Here is an 18,311-nt window from a genome sequence, read left to right as displayed (position 1 = left end):
ACAGACACACAGCGACGCCTAGTTTAATGCGAGCCCCATTCTGCCATTCCTGGCTTCAGTAATGATTATTTTATTTAGAAATCATTAATGCAATTAAGCGAGCCCCCATTCTCGAGCCCCCATCCTCCCATCCCTGCCATCGCTGGGGATGTTGCTGCTGGCTGTGCCTCATCTCCCCCCAGCACCAGTCCCTCCCAGTGCCCGGGGACAGGGTCATGCCCTTATCAGGGACCTGGGGCTGCGTGCTTCAGTTAATTAGCGCGGTGCAGGTAGTTACGAGGACACTAATTAGCACCCAGGTGTGGGTACTGTCAGCGTGCTGCTTGGTACGGGTCTGCTAGCGGCCTGTCAGTACGGGGTGATGGGGGAAACACTGTGACACCGGGTGTGACACCGGGTGTGATGGGTATGACACCGGATGTGATAGGGCAGTGTGATACCAGGTGCGATACCAGGTGTGACACCGGGTGTAATACCAGGTGTGATACTGGGTGTGATGGCTGTGACGGGTGTTACACTGTGTGTGACACCGGGTGTGAAAACAGGTGTGAAGGGTGTGACACCGGGTGTGACAGGGCAGTGTGAACCTGGGTGTGACACCGGGTGTGACACCGGGTGTGATACTGGGTGTGATACCGAGTGTGATGGGTGTTACATTAGGTGTGACATTGGGTGTGACACTGGGTGTGAAACCAGGTGTGATGGGTGTGACACCGGGTGTGACACTGGGTGTGATACCGGGTGTGATACTGGATGTGACATGGGCTGTGATGGGTGTAGCACCAGGTGTGATGGGTGTGACACCAGGTGTGACACCAGGTGTGACACCGGGTGTGACGGGACAGTGTGACACCGGGTGTGACACCGGGTGTGATGGGGGTGACACCGGGTGTGCCATGGCGGTGTGACCCCGGCTGTGACCCCGGCTGTGACCCCTGCTGTGCAACGGCGCCCCGGGCCCCCCCGCAGGCAGCGCCGCGGTCACGTGAGGCACTGCAAGGTCACATGGGGAGCTGCAGGGTCACGTGGGTGCCCCCCCCCGCCGGCCGCGCTCAGCGGCGCCCCCTGGCGTTACCGCTGCCCCTCGCGGGCACTGCGCGTGCGCGCGCGGCCGCCCCGCCCCTCCCGCGGGGAACTTCCGGTGAGCGGCAACGGGACCAGGTGGGGGGCGGAGGGGGCTGGGGGGGGGCAAAGGGCAACGGGGGGGGGGGGCCGGGGGGCACCGGGGGGGCACCGGGGGGTCAGAGGGTACCGGGGGGTCAGAGGGTACCGGGGGGGCACCGGGAAGGGTAGGGGGCACCGGGGGTCAAAGGGCTCCGGGGGGGTCAGGGGGCACCGGGGGGTCAGAGGGCACCAGGGGTCAGTGCTGCGGGGGGGAGGGGCACCGGAGGGGTCAGGGGGCAGCGGGGGGGCAGGGGGAACAGGGGTCAAAGGGCACTGGGGGTCAAAGGGCTCTGAGGAGGGCAGGGGGCATTGGGGGGTCAGGGGGCACCAGGGATCAGAGGGCACTGGGGGGTCAGGGGGCGCCGGGGGGGTCAGGGGGCACCGGAGACCAGAGGACACCGGGGGGTCAGGAGGCATTTGGGGGGGGTCAGAGGGCACTGAGGGGGTCAGGGGGCACCGGGGGGTCAGGGGGCATTTGGGGGGGTCAGGGGGCACTGGGGGTCAAAGGGCTCTGACGGGGTCAGGGGGCACCAGGGGTCAGAGGGCACCGGGGGGGGGGTCAGGGGGCACCGGGGGGGGGTCAGGGGGCACTGGGGTCTCAGTGCTCACCGTGCCCCCCCCGTTTTGCCCCCCAGCCCCGCCATGGCCCAGTCCCTGCTCCCCGCGCGCTGCCTGCGCTGCTGCTGGGCCCTGCTCCGGGCCCCCCCTGCGCCCCCCAACCCCTCCTGCGGGCCGTGGAGGTCCCGGGGGTCATCATCATCATCATCATCATCATCGTCATCATCGTCATCATCATCATCACCGCCAGGAGGAGGAGGGGGCCGGGCCCCGCTGCCGCTGTGGCAGCGCCTGGCGGCGGTGGCGGTGCTGGGGGGCGCGGCGGCGGGGGCCTGGCTGCACCTGCGGGCGCGCCGGGAGCAGGAGCGGCGGCGGCGGCGGGCGCGGGAGCTGCGGGCGCTGGCGCTGGGCCAGGGCGACTTCGAGCTGGTGGACCACACCGGGCGGCCGCGGCGCAAGGCGGATTTCCTGGGGCAGTGGGTGCTGCTCTACTTTGGCTTCACGCACTGCCCCGACGTCTGCCCCGACGAGCTGGAGAAGCTGAGCCGGGCGGTGGAGCTGCTGGAGGGCGACACGGCGCTGCCCCCCCTGCAGCCCCTCTTCGTCACCGTGGACCCCGAGCGCGACGACGTGGCGGCCGTGGCGCGCTACGTGCGCGACTTCCACCCCCGGCTGCTGGGGCTGACCGGCAGCCCCGAGCAGGTGCGGGCGGCGGGCGGCGCCTACCGCGTCTACGCCCGCGCCGGCCCCAAGGACCAGGACGGCGACTACATCGTGGACCACACGGTCGTCATCTACCTGCTGGGCCCCGACGGGCTCTTCCTCGACTACTACGGCCGCGCCAAGACCCCCACCCAGATCGCCGACAGCGTGCGGCGCCACATGCAGACCTACGAGCCGCTCCCCGACTGAGTGCCGATGGGGAGGGGGCAACGAGCAGCCCCCTGGTGTGGACCCCATAGGAATGGGGGCTGCGGCACCGGGACTGGACCCTCCCCAACCCCACGGGGCTGTGCTGGAGCCGGGTGCTGCTGGGGACGGGCTGGGGGTGGCACAACAAGGCAATAAGGCAGGCGGTACGGAGACTGGGCATTTATTGCTGAGCAACGGGGCACTGCGGGGGGAGGCTGTACACAAGGGGGGGGCTGTACAGGACCCGGGGGGGCTCAGTCGCAGAGCACGGAGGCGCGGTAGGTGCGGAAGCGCTCGCGGGCCTGCTCCTGCCGCAGGAGCCGCAGCCGCATGGTGTCCACCGCCTCCTCCAGGCCCGGGTCCTGCGCCACCTCCACCGTGTAGTCGTTGGCCTGCGGAGAGGGGCGGGGGTCGGGAGGGCTGCGTTGAGCCCCCCCGGACCCCTCCCCGGCCCCTGAGACCCCCACTCACCAGCTGCAGGGAGGCCAGCATGTAGCGGCACACCTCGAAGGCTGGCAGCCCCGCCACCAGGCTGCGGAAGGGCTGCCACTCGCCCAGGCGCCCGAAGCGTGCGGCCAGCCGGTCCCCGTAGCTGTGGATGTCGAAGGCCGCCCGTTCCTCCTGCGGGATGAGGACAGGGGGGGGGTCAGGGCGGCCCCACGCCTCCCCCGGCCCCCCTCCAACCCCCCCCCAACGTGCCTGCTCCTGCAGCAGCGGCCCCATCTTCTCCTCCCACTGGCGGATGTGCTGCGACAGCTCCGTCTCCTGCACGTACCGCTGCGAGTTGGCGATGAACAGCTCCTGGGGGGGCAGAGACGGGGATGGGGGGAGCACGGGGACAGGGGGAGCACGGGGACAGGGGGTTGCAGGGCGTGCAGGGTGCCCTGAGCCCATGGGTGCTGTTGGTGTGTGACACCTACCACGTTCCTCCTCACCAGCTCCTCGTAGCTCAGCGCGTCCAAGTCGCAGGGACCTGTGAGAGGGCAGGGTGGTGCTGGGGGGGGGCAGCGTGGTGCCAGCCCCCCGGTGCTGAGCGGGGAAGGGGAGGCCCCCCCTGGGCTGCTGCTGAGCGGGGGGAGCCCTCCCACAGCCCCCCACAAGCACTCACCTGCAGCTCCCTCGACTGCCACCTCCGGGGCATGCAGCTGGATGTCCTCCTGCTCCAGAAAATCCTCTGCGGGCAGGGGGGGCCTGCTCAGCACCCCAACTGCCAGGCCCTGCTCAGCCCCCCCCCGGGGCCCCACCCGTACCTGGGCCTTCCTCGGCGTCCCCCCCGAAGTCATCCTCGTGCTCCTCTCCCAGCGCCTCCGGCTCCTCCTCGCGCTCCAGCGGCAGCACCCAGGGCGGCCTCTGGGGGGGCAGCGCTGAGCCCAGCGCCCCCCCGACCCCCCCCAAACCCACCCCCCGAGCCCCCCAGCCCCGTCCCCGCTCACCGCCCTGCTCTGCAGCTTCCTCTGTGCCGCCAGCCGCTCCTTCAGCTGCTTCCAGTACAGCACCTCCAGGTCTGCAGGCACCGCACGGGCACGGCCTCAGCGCCCCACGGCCCCGCAGCGATGGGGGGGGGTCCCCTGCAGCCCCCCCTCCTGTCACCCCCCCACTCACCTGCGAACGTCGGCCCCTTCCTCTTCGTTTTCCTGCCGTCTGCGGCGTCGCTGTCTGCGGGAAGCAGGAGGGGAGTCCCCGTGTCCCTGTCAGTGTCCCCTTAGCAGGTGCCTGGTGGCCCCACCAGGGCAGCACCACCCGGTGGGGCGCAGAGCTCTGCCCTGCTTGGGCTAAAATTCTGGGTTAGACCCAAAATTTGTGTGCTGCCAGGAGTTGGACTCCATCCTTGTGGGGCCCTTCCAACTCATACAATAAAAATAAAGTAAATAAAATAAAAAAGCCAAAAGGCCACCTGCTCCTCCCTCCTCGAAGCCCTACGAGTGCTGAGGTGCAGCCGCTGTACCCCGCACCCCACCTGGCAAATTGGGGCGCACACGGGGAGCACCAGGGAGCCCCGAGGCCTCCCGTCAGAGCTCCTGCCCTGACCCCGCGGCGGGGCGGGAGGTGGCAGAGCCGCGACACTCACAGGAGGCAGAGAACCACTTCAAGAAGTCCTGCAGCTTCCTCGGCCCCTTCCTTTTCCGCTTGCTCCCGACCACGTCGTCCAGGCCCTGCGGCACCAGGAAGGGTCTCCCTGCAGGCAGAGGGGGATGAGCCACACGCGAGCAGCGGCGAGGCAGGGGGCAGGCAGGTGTCCCGGCCCCTCCTCAGCCACCTTTCTTGAAGGGTTTGTCTTCGGAGTCCCCAAAGGGGTCCAGGCTCTGCCACGGGTCCAGCATCTCCTGGGGGAGGAAGCGAGCTCTCAGCCGGGACGGGGGCAGCAGAGCCGCGCGGCTCCCCCGGCACCAGCGCGGCACAGAGCGGGGTGGGGAGGGCAGGGACACCCTGGGGCTTCCTGCAGCACCCAGGCAGTGCTGCTGCCCTCCTGGCTCATCTCCAGGCCCTCACCTTGACGTGTTCCTGCGGGTCCTGGGCAGGGGCTCGCTCCCGCAGCGCGTAGCCCTTGGCCTGGGGCGCGCCCTGGCAGACACAAAGCGTCAGGCAGCAGCGAGCCGCGGGCAGCCGGGCTCCGGGGCAGGAGCCAGGAGCTGCGGGGCCCCCCCACACCCTGCCTGCCCTACCCTCTGCGCCTCGATGTGCTCATCGGCAGCCGGAGCCATTTCCACGTTGTCCTCGGGGACCATGGGCAAGTCGTCCCCGCTGTCGTCCGGCCCCGCAGCACCTACGGGGACAGCAGGATGCAGTCAGGAGCTGGGACGGCCTCTCCTGGGGTCTCCCTTCTCCACCCTGCCTGAGGGGGAGCTTCCCTGGGGAGTTTTACTCCTTAAATCACGACACCCAGGCCAACTGGGGGTGCGCAGAGGACGGGAGCACCTCTGGGAGCAGCACGGCACACCCCGGGCAGCAGCTGCCTGCACGCAGGGCGGAACGGACGGACAGACCCCACGGACAGCACCTCACCTCCGTCCTCAGAGAAGTTCAGTGCCTGCACGGGCGTCGCACCAGCGCCGAGGTGCAGGGGCTCCCTGCCGCCGCCGAGGACCGAGGACCGGGCTCCTGAGAGGTGACAGAGGCGGGGGTCACCGCGGCCCCACATGCAGAGCGGCCGTGGTGGCAGGGCAGGGGCAGCTCCCCAGGCTGGAGCCCCAGGTCTCCCCCATGCCCCATTTTCAGCAGTAACCGGCCCCTGTGCTGGCAGTAACCACCCTAACCAGCCCCTGTGCTGGCAGTCTGGGTGTTTTTGACAGAGGCAGGGCAGCAGAGGAGAGGCAGAGCCGCATCTCCTCCACCCCCAGGAGCAGGGCCGAGAGCTCGCAGCCTCTCGAGGCAGAGGGCAAGCGAAGGATCCCAGCGGAGCAGCCCCGCTCCATGCTGCCTCCTGCCCCTCACCCCGGCCCCGTACCTGCGGCTCCACCGACGCTCCCTTCGTGGTGCCAGTCCTGCAGGCCCGTGGGCAGGAGCCCCGCCAGCTCCAGCATGAAGGCGCCGGTGGCGTGAGGGGTGCAGGTGTTCATGCGGAAATCCTTGCGGCTGGCCAGCACCTCGCCTTTATGGCTGGGGACAACGGGCCCATCAGGGGGACAGGGCCCCCCTGGGGACCCCCAGATGGGGGGAGCGGGGCTGAGACGCCCCCAGGCCAACAGCCCCCAGGAGGGATCTGCCCCCACCCGCTGTCCTCACGCTCCTCCAACCCACAGAGCTCTGCCTGGGTTCCCCATCGCAGCCCCGACCTCGTTGCACCCCCTGCACCAGGAGCAGCCCCCTTGCGGGCTCCTGGAGCCCTCAGGATTATTTCTCCTCCTCCTCCTCCTCCTCCTCCTCCCTGCCTCCCGGATTTAACCAGGACAGGGCCCTTCCCTCCGTGACGGCACAGGGACAGCCCGGCCATACTGCAGCACGAGCTGGGGGCGCAGCTGGACGCTGGAGGCAGTGAGGCAGGCTCTCACCTGAACAGGGGGTTGTTCCTCTTCTCAGCCTCCTCCGGGGGCACCAAAGACATCGGGGTCAGGGGAACAATGTTCACAGCCTGCGGGGACGAGAACAGGAGTGTGGCTGCCACTGCTGGGGGCCGGACGGGAGGCGCGGGCACGGCATGGGCAGCGCTGCCCCTCGCAGCCCCAGGGGATGAGAAGGCTGCCAGCAGGCTCCCTTACGCTGGGCTGCTGGTCCTTCCTCATGTCCACGCTGCCCTGGCTGGTGTCCTTGATGTCGTCCAGGGAGAGGAACTGCAGAGAGAGGCCCGTGGTGGTGACCGGCTGGCAGCGGGGCCTGGCGTGCCGCACCACGGCACCCCGTGGGGCCCGAGAGCTGCTGCTGCACAGCCGGGACCAAACAGAGGGAAAAGCTCTGGGTTTGGGGCCTCTGCCAGGACAGGAGCTGGCCTTTAAGGTCCCTTTAACACATGGTTTTCAAGGTCCCTTTAACAGGTGGCCTTTGGGGTCCCTTCTGACCCGAGCCGTGCCAGCAGAAGGCTCAGGCACAGGACAGGTCCCCAGGTGCTGCGCAGGGGACAAGCTCTCCCAGCAGGGCTGCGAGGCAGCAAATCCCTTCCCTGGGAGGCCACACAGGAGTTTCGTGACCAAAAAACCTCCCAGGGAGCCCCTGCTTGGGGGCAGGAGGGGCAGACGTGGGGCTGAAGGCAGCAGGGAGCACGGCGCAGCGTCCCCTCACCTCCTCCTCCTCCGTCCCGAAGGTTGCGTCGGCGTCCCTGCCGTCCTCCCCCACGGAGCAGGGCTGCTTCTCCCGCCTGTCAGGGAGCAGAAACGTGGTCAGGTACTGCACAGCACCGGGTAAAGGCTCGGGCAGAGCAGCAGCAGGCTTCCCCCGGCCCAGATGTGGCACACACAGGCACGGACAGCCACGGCATCAGCTCGTTCCCTGACAAGCTGACACCCACGGTCCTGGCGGTGCTGGGGGGCTGCAAAGGAATCAGGACTTGAGGGAAGAGAGGACTCAGTCCATCTAGTAAATCCTATCTTGAACAAAAACATCCCACCCAGCTCAGGAGCTCAATTTGAAAGAGGAGAACGTTTCGCTGCAAGCGTGGAGATAATTCTGGGGGATGTTCAGGGACCTCTGCAGCAGCTTCGCGGTGCTGCAGCCCCAACAGAGCCTCCCTCAGGTGCCCTGCCCCAGGCTCCCGATGAGGTTTGGGGCTGGCTGAGCCAGAGGACGGACGGTTCCCGCAGGGGCTGCCCGAGCCCAGCACCCTCTGGTGCCAGGCGCCTCACAAAACCCTCAGGTTTTACAAAATCCACCCGAGGGCGCACAGAAACACAGAGCGGTGTCGCAAGCTGACCCCTCCTTAGTGGGAGCCAGGTTCTGAACTCAAGCCGGGTTGGCAGGAGCCGACTTGTGCAAGACAACTTGGGAACTGCGCCTGCAAGAGCAGCGCCCCGCTCCCTGCCACGGTGGGGAAACAAATCACGAGGCTCTTTGCCACACGGGTCACGTCGTGTGCCGAGGGGCGTGCTGAGGGGCGCAGGGCACGGCCCTCTCCTTACCCAACAGCCGGGTGACAAAACCCCAGCGTGGTGCTGCTGGAAATGCTCCGGGGGAAGAGCTCGGCCCCACGCCCCCGAGACAGAACCGAGTCCCTGCAGAAATCCTCGCCCCCAGAGAACGTCTCCTGGGGCTGCCGCTGCAATCGGCTGCCTTGTTTTTAAAAGGAAGGATTGCCGTGAGGGAGGGGTGCTCAGGAAAAGCACAGCGTGGCGCTGAGCGGGGGCAGAGCCCCGGGGGCTCTCCCTGTAGGTGGGACAGGTCACGGCCTCGTCCCAGTGCCAGCAGGGCTCGCACATGGCTGCGGCAGGAGCTCCGCAGCTCAGCGGGGCCGTGCCACAACACAGGGGCTGTGCAGCGAGGGGACACGTCCGTGTGTTGTGCTAAAGCCGTGGGATCTGCAGGAAGACCCCAGCCCCTACAAGGGTCACCTCCCAGCGGATGGGGCTCGTTACTTACTTCTTATTGGAAATGAAGTCGAGTGCCTGGTACACCAGAGAGTAGAGATACTCCACCTGCAACACAGGGGCCAGGCTCAGAGACAGAGAAAGCAGCTCCCAGAAAAAAACCCTCTGGCTGATGCCAGGATGACCACAGCCCTTCCCTTATCCCCAGACAGCCAGAGTTCAGTTTCTTGACAATCTCATTATCTTTTTCCCATTCAAGCCATTTTGAATTCAGGTTTGGGAAGAGAGGTTGGTTGTTGCTTTTTTCTCCAGGCTGCCAACCCCAACACATAAAGGGATGGAGTTTGGGAGATCAATAACCTTCTGAACCCCTTGGCTGTTATTACATTCCAGTCTCCCAAACTTGAGGGCAGCTCCCCAAAGCAGCCCCTGTGGGAGCCTCGGCCCCAGGAGCCCCAGCTGAGGGACCAAGACCAGGAGCAGGACAAGGCCATGGCCGTGCCCCCCGGCGTGCTCACCTTCCTGCTGTAGATGCAGGCAGAGCCCTGGATAACCAGAGCTGCCTCTATGAAGTTCATGGTGGTTTTGCCGCCATCGAAGGAAATGGAGATTTGGTCCAGCTGCAAAACGTACAAGAGAAGGAAAATGAAGGGCTGGTTTGCGGACTGATTTAAGGGTAGCGCTGCAAAAAGAAAAAGTCAGAACTGCAGCAGTTTGCCTGACGTGACACCCTGGGGATGTAACGAGGAGAGAGGGAACCCGTTCCCCTTTTCCCTGCAGCACGAGGAGCTCCTCTGTGGCTGCACTGTAGGGAAGGCACCCCTGAGAACAGGGGGCACGCAGAAGGGACGGCCGTGAGACGACGCTGGACCTCACACCCCGCACGTCCACCCGCACAGCCCAGCGACCACGGCACCGCCCTGCTCTGGGGCAGGGGCAGGAGCCCCCCGCGCCCCCCTCACCTCCTCCAGGTACTCCCCGAGCTGCGCGGCCACGTCCACCTCCCAGTTCTTGGTGAGGTCGCGGATGGGCTGCAGGAGGTGCAGGAAGCGCGACTCCACGTCCTCCATGGTGGCTCCTCGGTGGCGGGGCTCAGGCCGCCGGGGGCCGGTGGCCTCCCCCGGGGTCCGGTGGCAGCGGGTGGCTGCAGTCACACGAAGCCAGCGGCGGCCCCGGGGCTCCGGCAGGTGAGAGCTGGGGGTGAGGAGCCCGGCGGGCACGGGGCAGAGCCCAATGGAGGAAGAAAGGAAGGCTGCGTGTTACCTCGGGATCCCCGGCGGGTGGGATGGGCACTGGGACGGGCACTGGGATGGGCACTGGGATGGGGGCTGAGCACTGGGATGGGCACTGGGATGGGCACCGGGGCACAGCGTGGCCTGCACAGGGTGCGGGTGTCACCGGGGCACAGCCGGGGGGCACCAGCTGGGACCGGGGACTGGGACCAGGACCCAAACTGGGGAGTGGGGCCGGGACTGGAGTAGGGACCGGGACTGGGAACCAGGGCAGGGGACTGGGAACTGGAGCAGGGATCAGGAACCGGGGGTGGGACCAGGGATGGGGACCGGGGACTGGGGCTGGGGACCAGGAACCAGAACAGGGACCTGGGGCAGGGGACTGGGAACGGGCGCCTGGGGATGGGGACAGGGGCAGGGGACTGGGACCCAGGGTGGGGACCAGGAACTGAGACTGGGATCAGGAACCGGGGCTGGGATCGGGAACCGGGGCCGGAATTGGGACTCGAGATGGGGACTGGGGCAGGGATCAGGAACTGGGGGTGGGACCAGGGATGGGGACGGGGCCCAGGGACAGGGACCAGGAACCAGAACAGGGACCTAGGGCAGGGCACTGGGAACAGGAGCCTGGGAATTAGGATGGGGCAGGGGACCGGGGATGGGAGACCAGGAACCGAGACCGGGATCAGGAACTGGGATGGGGACCGGGACCCATGATGGGGTCCGGGACAGGGATCAGGAACCGGGGCAGGGATCAAGGACCGGGACCGGGATCGGGAACTGGGGCCGGGGGCAGGAACCGAGGACAGGATCGGGGAATGGGATCAGGATCGGGATCGGGATCGGGAACCGGGGACAGGGCACAGGGTCTGCAACCTGTGACCGGGATCGGGAACCGGGACCCGGCTCCGCTCGGCAGGCCCGCACCCCGCAGCCACGCACCGCTCCGCTCCGTCCCGGTCCTGGTCCCGGTCCCGGTCCCGATCCCGATCCCGATCCCGATCCCGGTCCCGTCCCGTAGCCGCCCCCTCCCCTCTCAGCGCCGCTCTCTCCCCGCCGCCATTTGGCGCTTCCCGCCCTCCGCCGGCCCCGGTCGCGGGGCGCTGCCGTCACGGCCCCGCCGCCATCCCCGCCCCGCCGCCATCCCCGCCGCCTCCCGGTCCCGTCCCCGCCATGGCGGAGCCGCCTCGCCGCCCCCGGGAGCTGTTCCTGGCCGGGCTGGCCGCCGCCTACCTCGCCGCCTTCGTCTCGCTCTACCTGCAGCTGCCCGGTACGGCGCCCCCTCCCCATCCCCATCCCCTCCCGTTAACCCCGCGCCTCTCTGACCCCGTCCCCGTTGTGTCCCCGTTGTGTCCCCCCAGGGCTGTACGGCCACGACGGGATCCTGCCGGTGCGGCGGGCGCTGCGGCCGGGCGGGCGGGGGCTGCGGGCGCTGCTGGGGGCCGAGCCCACGCTGCTGTGGCTGAGCCCCCGCGCGGGGCTGGCGGCGGAGCGCGGCGCGGAGCTGCTCTGCCTGCTGGGCGCCGCCGCCGCACTCGGAGCCCTGCTCAGCGCCGCGCTCAGGGACTGCGTCCTGCTCGCCGCCATGCACGCCGCGTACCTGTCGCTGTACCAGGTAACGGGGGGGGAGTGGGGTGGGGTTGGGGTTGGGGTGGGATGAGATTGGGATTGGGATGGGGATTGGGATTGGGATGGGATGGGGATGGGGACCATGCACGTGGCATACCTGTCACTGTACCAGGTAACGGGGGGGGGATTGGGGTGGGGTGGGGATGGGATTGGGATTGGGGTGGGATTGGGGTGGGGTGGGATTGAAATTGGGATTGGGATGGGGTGGGGATTGAAATTGGGATTGGGATTGGGATTAGGATGGGGATTGGGATGGGGATGGGGTGGGGTGGGGTGGGGTTGGGATTGGGATGGGGATGGGATTGAAATTGGGATTGGGATTGGGACTGGGATGGGATGGGGGTGGGATGGGGATGGGGATGGGGACCATGCACGTGGCATACCTGTCACTGTACCAGGTAACGGGGGGGGGGGGGGGGTTGGGGTTGGGGTTGGGGTGGGGTTGGGATTGGGATTGGGACTGGGATGGGATGGGGGTGGGAATGGGATGGGGAGGGGGACCATGCACGTGGCATATCTGTCACTGTACCAGGTAACGGGGGGGGGGGGGGTTGGGGTTGGGTGGGGTGGGGTGGGATTGGGATTGGGATTGGGATTGGGATTGGGGTGGGATGGGGATGGGGATGGGATGGGGGTGGGATGGGGATGGGGATGGGGATGGGGACCATGCACGTGGCATATCTGTCACTGTACCAGGTAACGGGGGGGGGGGGGGTTGGGGTTGGGTGGGGTGGGGTGGGATTGGGATTGGGATTGGGATTGGGATTGGGGTGGGATGGGGATGGGGATGGGATGGGGGTGGGATGGGGATGGGGATGGGGATGGGGACCATGCACGTGGCATATCTGTCACTGTACCAGGTAACGGGCGGGGGGGGGGGTTGGGTTTGGGTTGGGATGGGATTGGGATGGGGATGCTGGTGGGGTGGGGATGGGATTGGGGTTGGGATTGGGATGGGGTAGGATTGGGATTGGGGTGGGGGTGGGATGGGATTGGGGTTGGGATTGGGATTGGGATTGGGATGGGGATGGGGATTAGGATGGGATTGGGATGGGGATTGGGATGGGGATGGGGTGGGGTGGGGTGGGGTTGGGATTGGGATGGGATAGGATTGGGATTGGGATGGAGATGGGATTGGGATTGGGATGGGGATGGGGATTAGGATGGAATTGAGATGGGGATTGGGATGGGGATGGGGTGGGGTGGGGTTGGGATTGGGATGGGGAATGGGATTGAAATTGGGATTGGGATTGGGACTGGGATGGGATGGGGGTGGGATGGGGATGGGGACCATGCACGTGGCATACCTGTCACTGTACCAGGTAACGGGGGGGGATTGGGGTGGGGTGGGATTGGGATTGAAATTGGAATTGGGATGGGGATGGGATTGGAATTGGGATTGGGATTGGGATTGGGATGGGATGGGATGGAGATGGGGATGGGGATGGGAACAGGACTGGCACCGAGACTGGCACTGGGACCTGTCCCAGAATCCTGAAGCTGGGCACTGCGCGGCTGCAGCTCAGGGTTTTTTTTGGGGGGGGGCTGGGGGGGGAGGAGAGTGTGATTGTCTGTGTGTGAGCTGGGTCAGTGTGTAATTGTGTGTGTGAGAGCTGGGTGTGCATGGCTGAGCTGGGTGTCGGAACTGGGTGCATGGGTGAGCTGTGCAAGTATGAGCTGGGTGCGTGTGTGTGAGCTTTGTGTGTGTGTGATTGTGAGTGTGTGCACGTGTGTGTGTAAGAGCTGGGTCAGTGTGTGTGAATGAGTGTGTGCGAGCTGGGTGTGCATGGCTGAGCTGGGGGGCTGTGAGCTGGGTGCCTGTGTGCTGTGTGTGCGTGTGAGCGGTGTCTGTGAGCTGGCTGTGATTGTGTGTGTGTGTCAGCTGGGTGCATGGCTGTGATTGTGAGCGTGTGCTTGTGTGTGTGAGCTGGGTGTGAACTGTGCATGTGTGTGCGTGTGAGCTGGGTGTGTGCCAGCTGTGCGTGCCCCTGTCTGTGTGCGTGTGTCAGCTCAGCTGCGGCAGGGCTCTCGGTTCCTCTTCCCTCCCAATTCGGGGAAACCCAGCAGGGAGCAGCTCACCAGGACCCCCCCCGGCAGGGCGCCTGCTGCTGGAGCTGGGGAGGCCACGTGGCACTGCTCCAACCCCAAAACGCGCGGCTGCCCCTGTTCTGGGGTGCCCCTGTCCCCGGGTGCCTCTGTCCCCGGGTGCCCCTGTCCCCTGGGTGCCCCTGTCCCCGGGGTGCCCCTGTCCGTGCCGTGTCCCAGGGGGGCAGGACAGGAGCCTGTTTTGGTTCCTGCCCCAGGAGAGGCAGCAGCAGGAGCCGTGCAGGCTCCCGGAGCAGCCTCCACCCAGCCCTGCATGCCAGGCCCTCGTCCTTCCCTTTTAAGGTGATCTGCAGAAAAATCCTTGCCCTCCTCCTCCTCCTCCTCTTCCTCCTCCTCCCCTCTGCCCTGCCTGCAAGCGGGGCTCAGCCAGGGGCTGTGCCAGGAGGGGCAGCCCCATGCAGCAGGGCTCAGCCCCATACCGTCCCCGTCCCCATCCCCGTCCCCGTCCCCGTCCCCATCCCGCTGAGGCTGCCCCGTTTCTCCCGCTGGCCACGTGGCCGTGCCTGGAGCCGCTCCTGGGCTGCGGTTCCTGGCACCGTGTCCTGTCCTCCTCCGTCCTCCCTCCTCCACCTCGCACCCCGGGGCTGCCTCCGTGGCATCGCAGCGCCACGGCGTGCCGAGGCAATGCCACGCGCCTCGGGTCTGGCAGGGCTCTGGGGGGGCTCCACGCGGGCAGGGAGCGGGGCAGGGCCCCGGGGGGCAACACCCCGCAGCGCAGAGCCCCCCGCCCCGCTCACTGCTCGCTCTCCCCGCAGGTAGGCCAGGTCTTCCTCTACTTCCAGTGGTAAGTCAGCCGCCCGCACGCCCACCCTGCGGACCCCGCAGGGCCCTCCTGGGGGGCTCCGCGCCTCCCGTCCCCTCCGTCCCCGCTCGGCACCTCGGGGACGCGGCCCCGGGGTGTCAGTGTGGGACTGTGGCTGTGCCCTTAGGGACAGCCTCCTGCTGGAAGCGGGTTTCCTGGGGGTGCTGGTGGCCCCCCTGCGCCTCTTCAGGTGGCGCTCGGCGGCGTGGCGCGCCCACGACGGGGTCACCTTCTGGCTGGTGCGCTGGCTGCTCTTCCGCCTCATGTTCGCCTCCGGCGTGGTGAAGCTGACCAGCCGCTGCCCCACTTGGTGGGGGCTCACAGGTGAGGGGGGGCACATCCCCCAGCCCCGGGTTATGCCCCTCGGGCAGCCGTGGGGCTCTGGGCAGCTCCGTGCAAACGCACCGCGCTCAGCGCCCCCGGCACGGCGCTGCCCGCCCCGAGCTGCTCCCCTGCCCCCGGGCACGCCGCTGACCCCCTGCTGCCCCCCCCCCAGCTCTCACCTACCACTACGAGACGCAGTGCATCCCCACGCCGGCCGCCTGGTTCGCCCACCAGCTGCCCGTGTGGTTCCAGAAGCTCAGCGTGGTGGCCACCTACGTCATCGAGATCGCCGTCCCGCTGCTCTTCTTCGCCCCCATCCGCCGCCTCCGGCTCTTCGCCTTCTACTGCCAGGTGCGGGGGGCGTTGGGGTGGTGGCAGGGGGCTGCCCGCAGGCTGCTCGGTGCCGTGACGCCCCCAGCCCTGCCTCTGCCCCCGCCCAGGTCCTGCTGCAGGTCCTCATCATCCTCACGGGCAACTACAACTTCTTCAACGCGCTCACCATCGTGCTGGCCTTCTCCCTGCTGGATGAGGAGCACGTGGCGTACTGGCTGGGGCGCAGCAAGAAGAAGCACGCCAGCTGTGAGTCGGGGGGCTCACGGCCCCTTTGGGGGCGCAGTGCCCTCTGCAGTTCGTGGGGTTGGGGGTGGGATGGGGGGGGACAGCTCTGAGTGGCCCCGGGGGGTGTCATTGTGGCTGCCCCGGGTTGGTGCTGAGCGAGCTGCCGCCCCCGGGGCGCTCAGGTTCCCCTGGGGTGCGGGGCCGTGCTCTGGGCGCTGCCCCTGCCCCCCTGTGCGTGGGCTCCTGGGGCTGGGCTCGTGGTTTGCTGCGTGCCATGGGTCAGGGCCCGGCGCTGAGCTGCCCCCCGCCCTCAGCCTGGCCCCCCAGCCTCCTCGCCTTCCTCTCCACGCTGCTGGAGCTGGCTGCCTACGCCCTGCTGCTCTACTGGAGCGTCCAGCACTTCGGCCTGGAGATCGACTGGGAGAAGAAGGTGCTGGAATCCAAAGTGGGTACGTCCCGGCCCCACTGGGTGGCCGTCCCCATCCCCGTCCCCATTCCCAGGGCCCGGCTGCTCCCACGGGTGCCGCAGCCAGCCCTGACCCCGTGCTGTCCCCCTGCCCCAGCCTTCACCTACCACGAGTTCACCCAGTGGCTGCGGACGGTGACGCTGCCGCTGGTCGGGGTGGGCTTCCTCTCGCTGTCCTGGGAGATCCTCTCCGCCTTGTACCGGTGAGTGCCGCGGGGCTCCTGCTGCACCACGTCCCGCGGGGCCCTGCGCCCTGGGGTGCAATTCCCAGCCGGGCTGCGGAGGGGCTCACCCGGGTCCCCGTCCCCACGCCATGCACACGCAGCCTGGGGGGGCCGTGCGGGTCTGAGCCCCCCATCTCACCCCCTACAGGTGCATCAGTGTCCGTGGCTGCTTCTGGAAGCTGTGGGCTCTGCTGCAGTGGGCTGTCTTCGCCACGGCCGCCGTGGGGGTGTTCGCGGTCAGCTTGGTGAGCTCAGGGGGCACGGGGGTGGTCCCCGCTCCTTCAGCTGGGGCTGGGGGCTGTGGGCAGGCAGCAGCGGGGCAGGGGGGCTCTGCCCATGCCTCCTGCAGCCCCCCCCCATCGCGCTGCCCAGGTGCCCTTCACCTACATCGACTACGAGTCCAACGGCAAGCTGTGGCCCGGCATCCACCACATGTTCAACGCCGTGGAGCGCTTCCAGGTGGTGAACTCCTACGGGCTCTTCCGCAGGATGACGGGCGTCGGGGGGCGGCCCGAGGTGGTGCTGGAGGGCAGCTACGACAAGCAGACCTGGACGGTGAGCCCCCAGGGCTGGGACGGGGCTGAGGAGCCAGCCCCGAGCATCCCCACCCCGCTGCCTTGGCGCTGCTGGGGCACCCGGCCGTCCCCGTGGGCTGGGGGGGCTTCGTTCATCCCACGGCCCCTGGAGGTGACGGGGGGGAGCGTAGGGGAGCTGTGGGCTGGACTTGAGCCCCTCGCCCTGCCCGCAGGAGATCGAGTTCATGTACAAGCCGGGCAACGTCAGCGTGGCCCCGCCGCTGGTGGCCCCGCACCAGCCCCGTCTGGACTGGCAGATGTGGTTCGCGGCCCTGGGGCACCACAGCAGCAGCCCCTGGTTCGCCAGCTTCGTGTACCGCCTGCTGCAGGGCAAGAAGGACGGTGAGAGGGGCTGGGGGGGTCAGGGGGAGCTGGGGCTGGGGTTTGGGCGGCCCCCGTAACGCTGCGCCCCCGCAGTGATCCGCCTGGTGCAGCTGGATGAGGCCAAGTACCCGTTCAGCGCGCAGCCGCCCACCTACATCCGCGCCCAGCTCTACAAGTACTGGTTCACCGGCAGCGCCGAGACCGGGTGAGCTGGGTGGGGGCACCCCCCACTGCCCCCCCTGCCCCCCACCATGGGGGTGACCCCGCACCGACGTGCGTGTGCCTGTCCTTGGGCAGCCGCGGGGGCAAGCCCTGGGGATGGGGGGCTCACCGGGACCCCGAGCGCGGCTCCAGGGGGCCGTGGGGCTGCGGGGGGGGTCCCGTCCCCCCCGGGTACTCATCCCCTGCCCCGTAGGGAGGGGGCCACGCGGTGGTGGCGGCGGCAGCACGTCCAGGAGTTCTTCCCCACCGTGTCTCTGGGCGACCCCACGCTGGAGAACCTCCTCGCGCAGCACGGGCTGAAGGTCAGACCCTGACCCCGCACCCCGCTGAGCCCCGTTTGTGCCCCCCCTGCGTGGCCGTGGGGTGCCGCTCACCCTCTCCCCGTGCCCCCCCCCAGGACAAGGCGCCCCCCAAGCGCCCGGCGACCACCTTCCTGCCCTGGCTGCTGGAGTCCATCCGGCGCCTCAGCCTCCCGTTGTCGGCCCCGGCCGTGCTGTGGTCCCTGTACCTCGGCGCCGCCAGCGCCGCCCTGCTGCGCGCCCTCGGCCGCCGGCACCGGGGGGGGACACCCCCGGCCCGCCACAAAGGGCCCAAGCGGGGGGACCCGGTGGACCGAGGGGGCGGCGAGAAGAACGGGCAGGTGAGGAGGAAGGAGGACAGGGAGGAGAAGGGCGAGGGCCGAGCCCGGGGGGCGGCCGACGGCGAGGGTCCCCGCGGCACCAAGAAGAAGAAGTAGCAGCAGCGCCGGGCGCCACCAGGACCCGTCTTCCAGGCACCGGATGATGCCGCTGGCTCCGGGCCCCCCCCTCTGCGCCCCCCGGCCGCCCGACGCTGCCTCTGTCCCCGTGGGGGGGTCCTGGTGGGGCACAGCCCCCCCCCCTGCCGTCACGGCCCCCGCCCCGGGGTGAGCGCGCCGCTCTCCCTGCCAGTGCCTTCACGGAGCGGTGCGGGTGGGGGCGGCCTCCCCGTGCCCCCCAGCGGGGGCTGCCCCTCTGCCCCCCACCCCCGGCCGTCCCGTGGGGCAGGGGCGGTGCTGGGGGGGCAGCTGCATCGCGGCCTCGTGTGCCCACAAGGGGCCCCGTGCCTCGTGTGCCCCCGCTGCCCCGTGCCGGGGGGGGGTCTGACCGCACCGCGCTTCCCCTCGCACAGGGGTTTGCTATGATTTTCTAAATAAAGCCTTTGACATTCCAGCCCCAGGCCTCTCCTTCACCCCAGAAAGGTTTGGGGGGGAGGAAATGGGGGCTGTGCTGACCCCACTCGGTCC

At 68.4% G+C, this 18,311-nt stretch overlaps 3 protein-coding genes across 4 annotated transcripts; 2 read left to right on the top strand and 1 right to left on the bottom strand.

Annotated features, from left to right (window-relative positions):
* The first annotated feature begins 835 nt into the window (after positions 1–835).
* SCO2 (synthesis of cytochrome C oxidase 2) lies at positions 836–2,799 on the top strand. Of its 2 annotated transcripts, none has more exons than XM_084529386.1 (2): positions 836–1,161; positions 1,800–2,799. In XM_084529386.1, exon 2 carries the CDS (start codon positions 1,807–1,809, stop codon positions 2,632–2,634), a length of 828 nt encoding a protein of 275 aa, XP_084385512.1. In that variant the 5' UTR covers positions 836–1,161; positions 1,800–1,806; the 3' UTR covers positions 2,635–2,799. The 2 variants fall into 2 exon arrangements, with proteins under 2 accessions (XP_084385512.1, XP_084385513.1); XM_084529387.1 differs by having other exon boundaries at positions 837–1,141.
* Positions 2,795–10,888, bottom strand: NCAPH2 (non-SMC condensin II complex subunit H2). The gene is made up of 21 exons (XM_084529361.1): positions 10,760–10,888; positions 9,548–9,779; positions 9,104–9,205; positions 8,638–8,693; positions 7,348–7,423; positions 6,831–6,902; positions 6,624–6,703; positions 6,080–6,231; positions 5,638–5,733; positions 5,298–5,398; positions 5,125–5,196; positions 4,892–4,958; positions 4,703–4,810; positions 4,237–4,290; positions 4,068–4,138; positions 3,885–3,984; positions 3,743–3,808; positions 3,555–3,628; positions 3,334–3,435; positions 3,106–3,255; positions 2,795–3,026 (listed from the first exon to the last, which is right to left on the bottom strand). Exons 2-21 carry the CDS (start codon positions 9,653–9,655, stop codon positions 2,889–2,891), a joined length of 1,845 nt encoding a protein of 614 aa, XP_084385487.1. The 5' UTR covers positions 9,656–9,779; positions 10,760–10,888; the 3' UTR covers positions 2,795–2,888.
* A 40-nt stretch (positions 10,889–10,928) lies between these two features.
* On the top strand, positions 10,929–18,237 carry LMF2 (lipase maturation factor 2). The gene is made up of 14 exons (XM_084529346.1): positions 10,929–11,087; positions 11,179–11,432; positions 14,308–14,336; positions 14,482–14,678; positions 14,851–15,029; positions 15,119–15,257; positions 15,551–15,685; positions 15,800–15,905; positions 16,075–16,171; positions 16,299–16,481; positions 16,675–16,843; positions 16,919–17,030; positions 17,241–17,349; positions 17,445–18,237. Exons 1-14 carry the CDS (start codon positions 10,991–10,993, stop codon positions 17,781–17,783), a joined length of 2,145 nt encoding a protein of 714 aa, XP_084385472.1. The 5' UTR covers positions 10,929–10,990; the 3' UTR covers positions 17,784–18,237.
* Positions 18,238–18,311: the final 74 nt, after the last annotated feature.

This window comes from Aythya ferina, assembly GCF_964211825.1.
Source record: "Aythya ferina genome assembly, chromosome: 1".
In the NCBI taxonomy this organism is placed as follows: domain Eukaryota; kingdom Metazoa; phylum Chordata; class Aves; order Anseriformes; family Anatidae; genus Aythya; species Aythya ferina.
Note: the sequence above shows the minus strand (reverse complement) of the source record. Positions and strands in the feature narration are given on the sequence as shown.

Bases quoted from the DNA above. Each gene is read 5' to 3' on its own strand.
- SCO2 (XM_084529386.1), top strand. From the start codon at position 1,807: ATGGCCCAGTCCCTGCTCCCCGCGCGCTGCCTGCGCTGCTGCTGGGCC.
- NCAPH2 (XM_084529361.1), bottom strand. From the start codon at position 9,655: ATGGAGGACGTGGAGTCGCGCTTCCTGCACCTCCTGCAGCCCATCCGC. The intron at 8,694-9,103 runs GTGAGCACGCCG...CCTGTGTTGCAG, and splicing joins CCTGCATCTACAGCAGGAAG to GTGGAGTATCTCTACTCTCT. The intron at 3,985-4,067 runs GTGAGCGGGGAC...CTGCCCCCCCAG, and splicing joins GGAAGCTGCAGAGCAGGGCG to AGGCCGCCCTGGGTGCTGCC.
- LMF2 (XM_084529346.1), top strand. From the start codon at position 10,991: ATGGCGGAGCCGCCTCGCCGCCCCCGGGAGCTGTTCCTGGCCGGGCTG. The intron at 16,172-16,298 runs GTGAGCTCAGGG...CGCGCTGCCCAG, and splicing joins GGGTGTTCGCGGTCAGCTTG to GTGCCCTTCACCTACATCGA. The intron at 17,350-17,444 runs GTCAGACCCTGA...GCCCCCCCCCAG, and splicing joins TCGCGCAGCACGGGCTGAAG to GACAAGGCGCCCCCCAAGCG.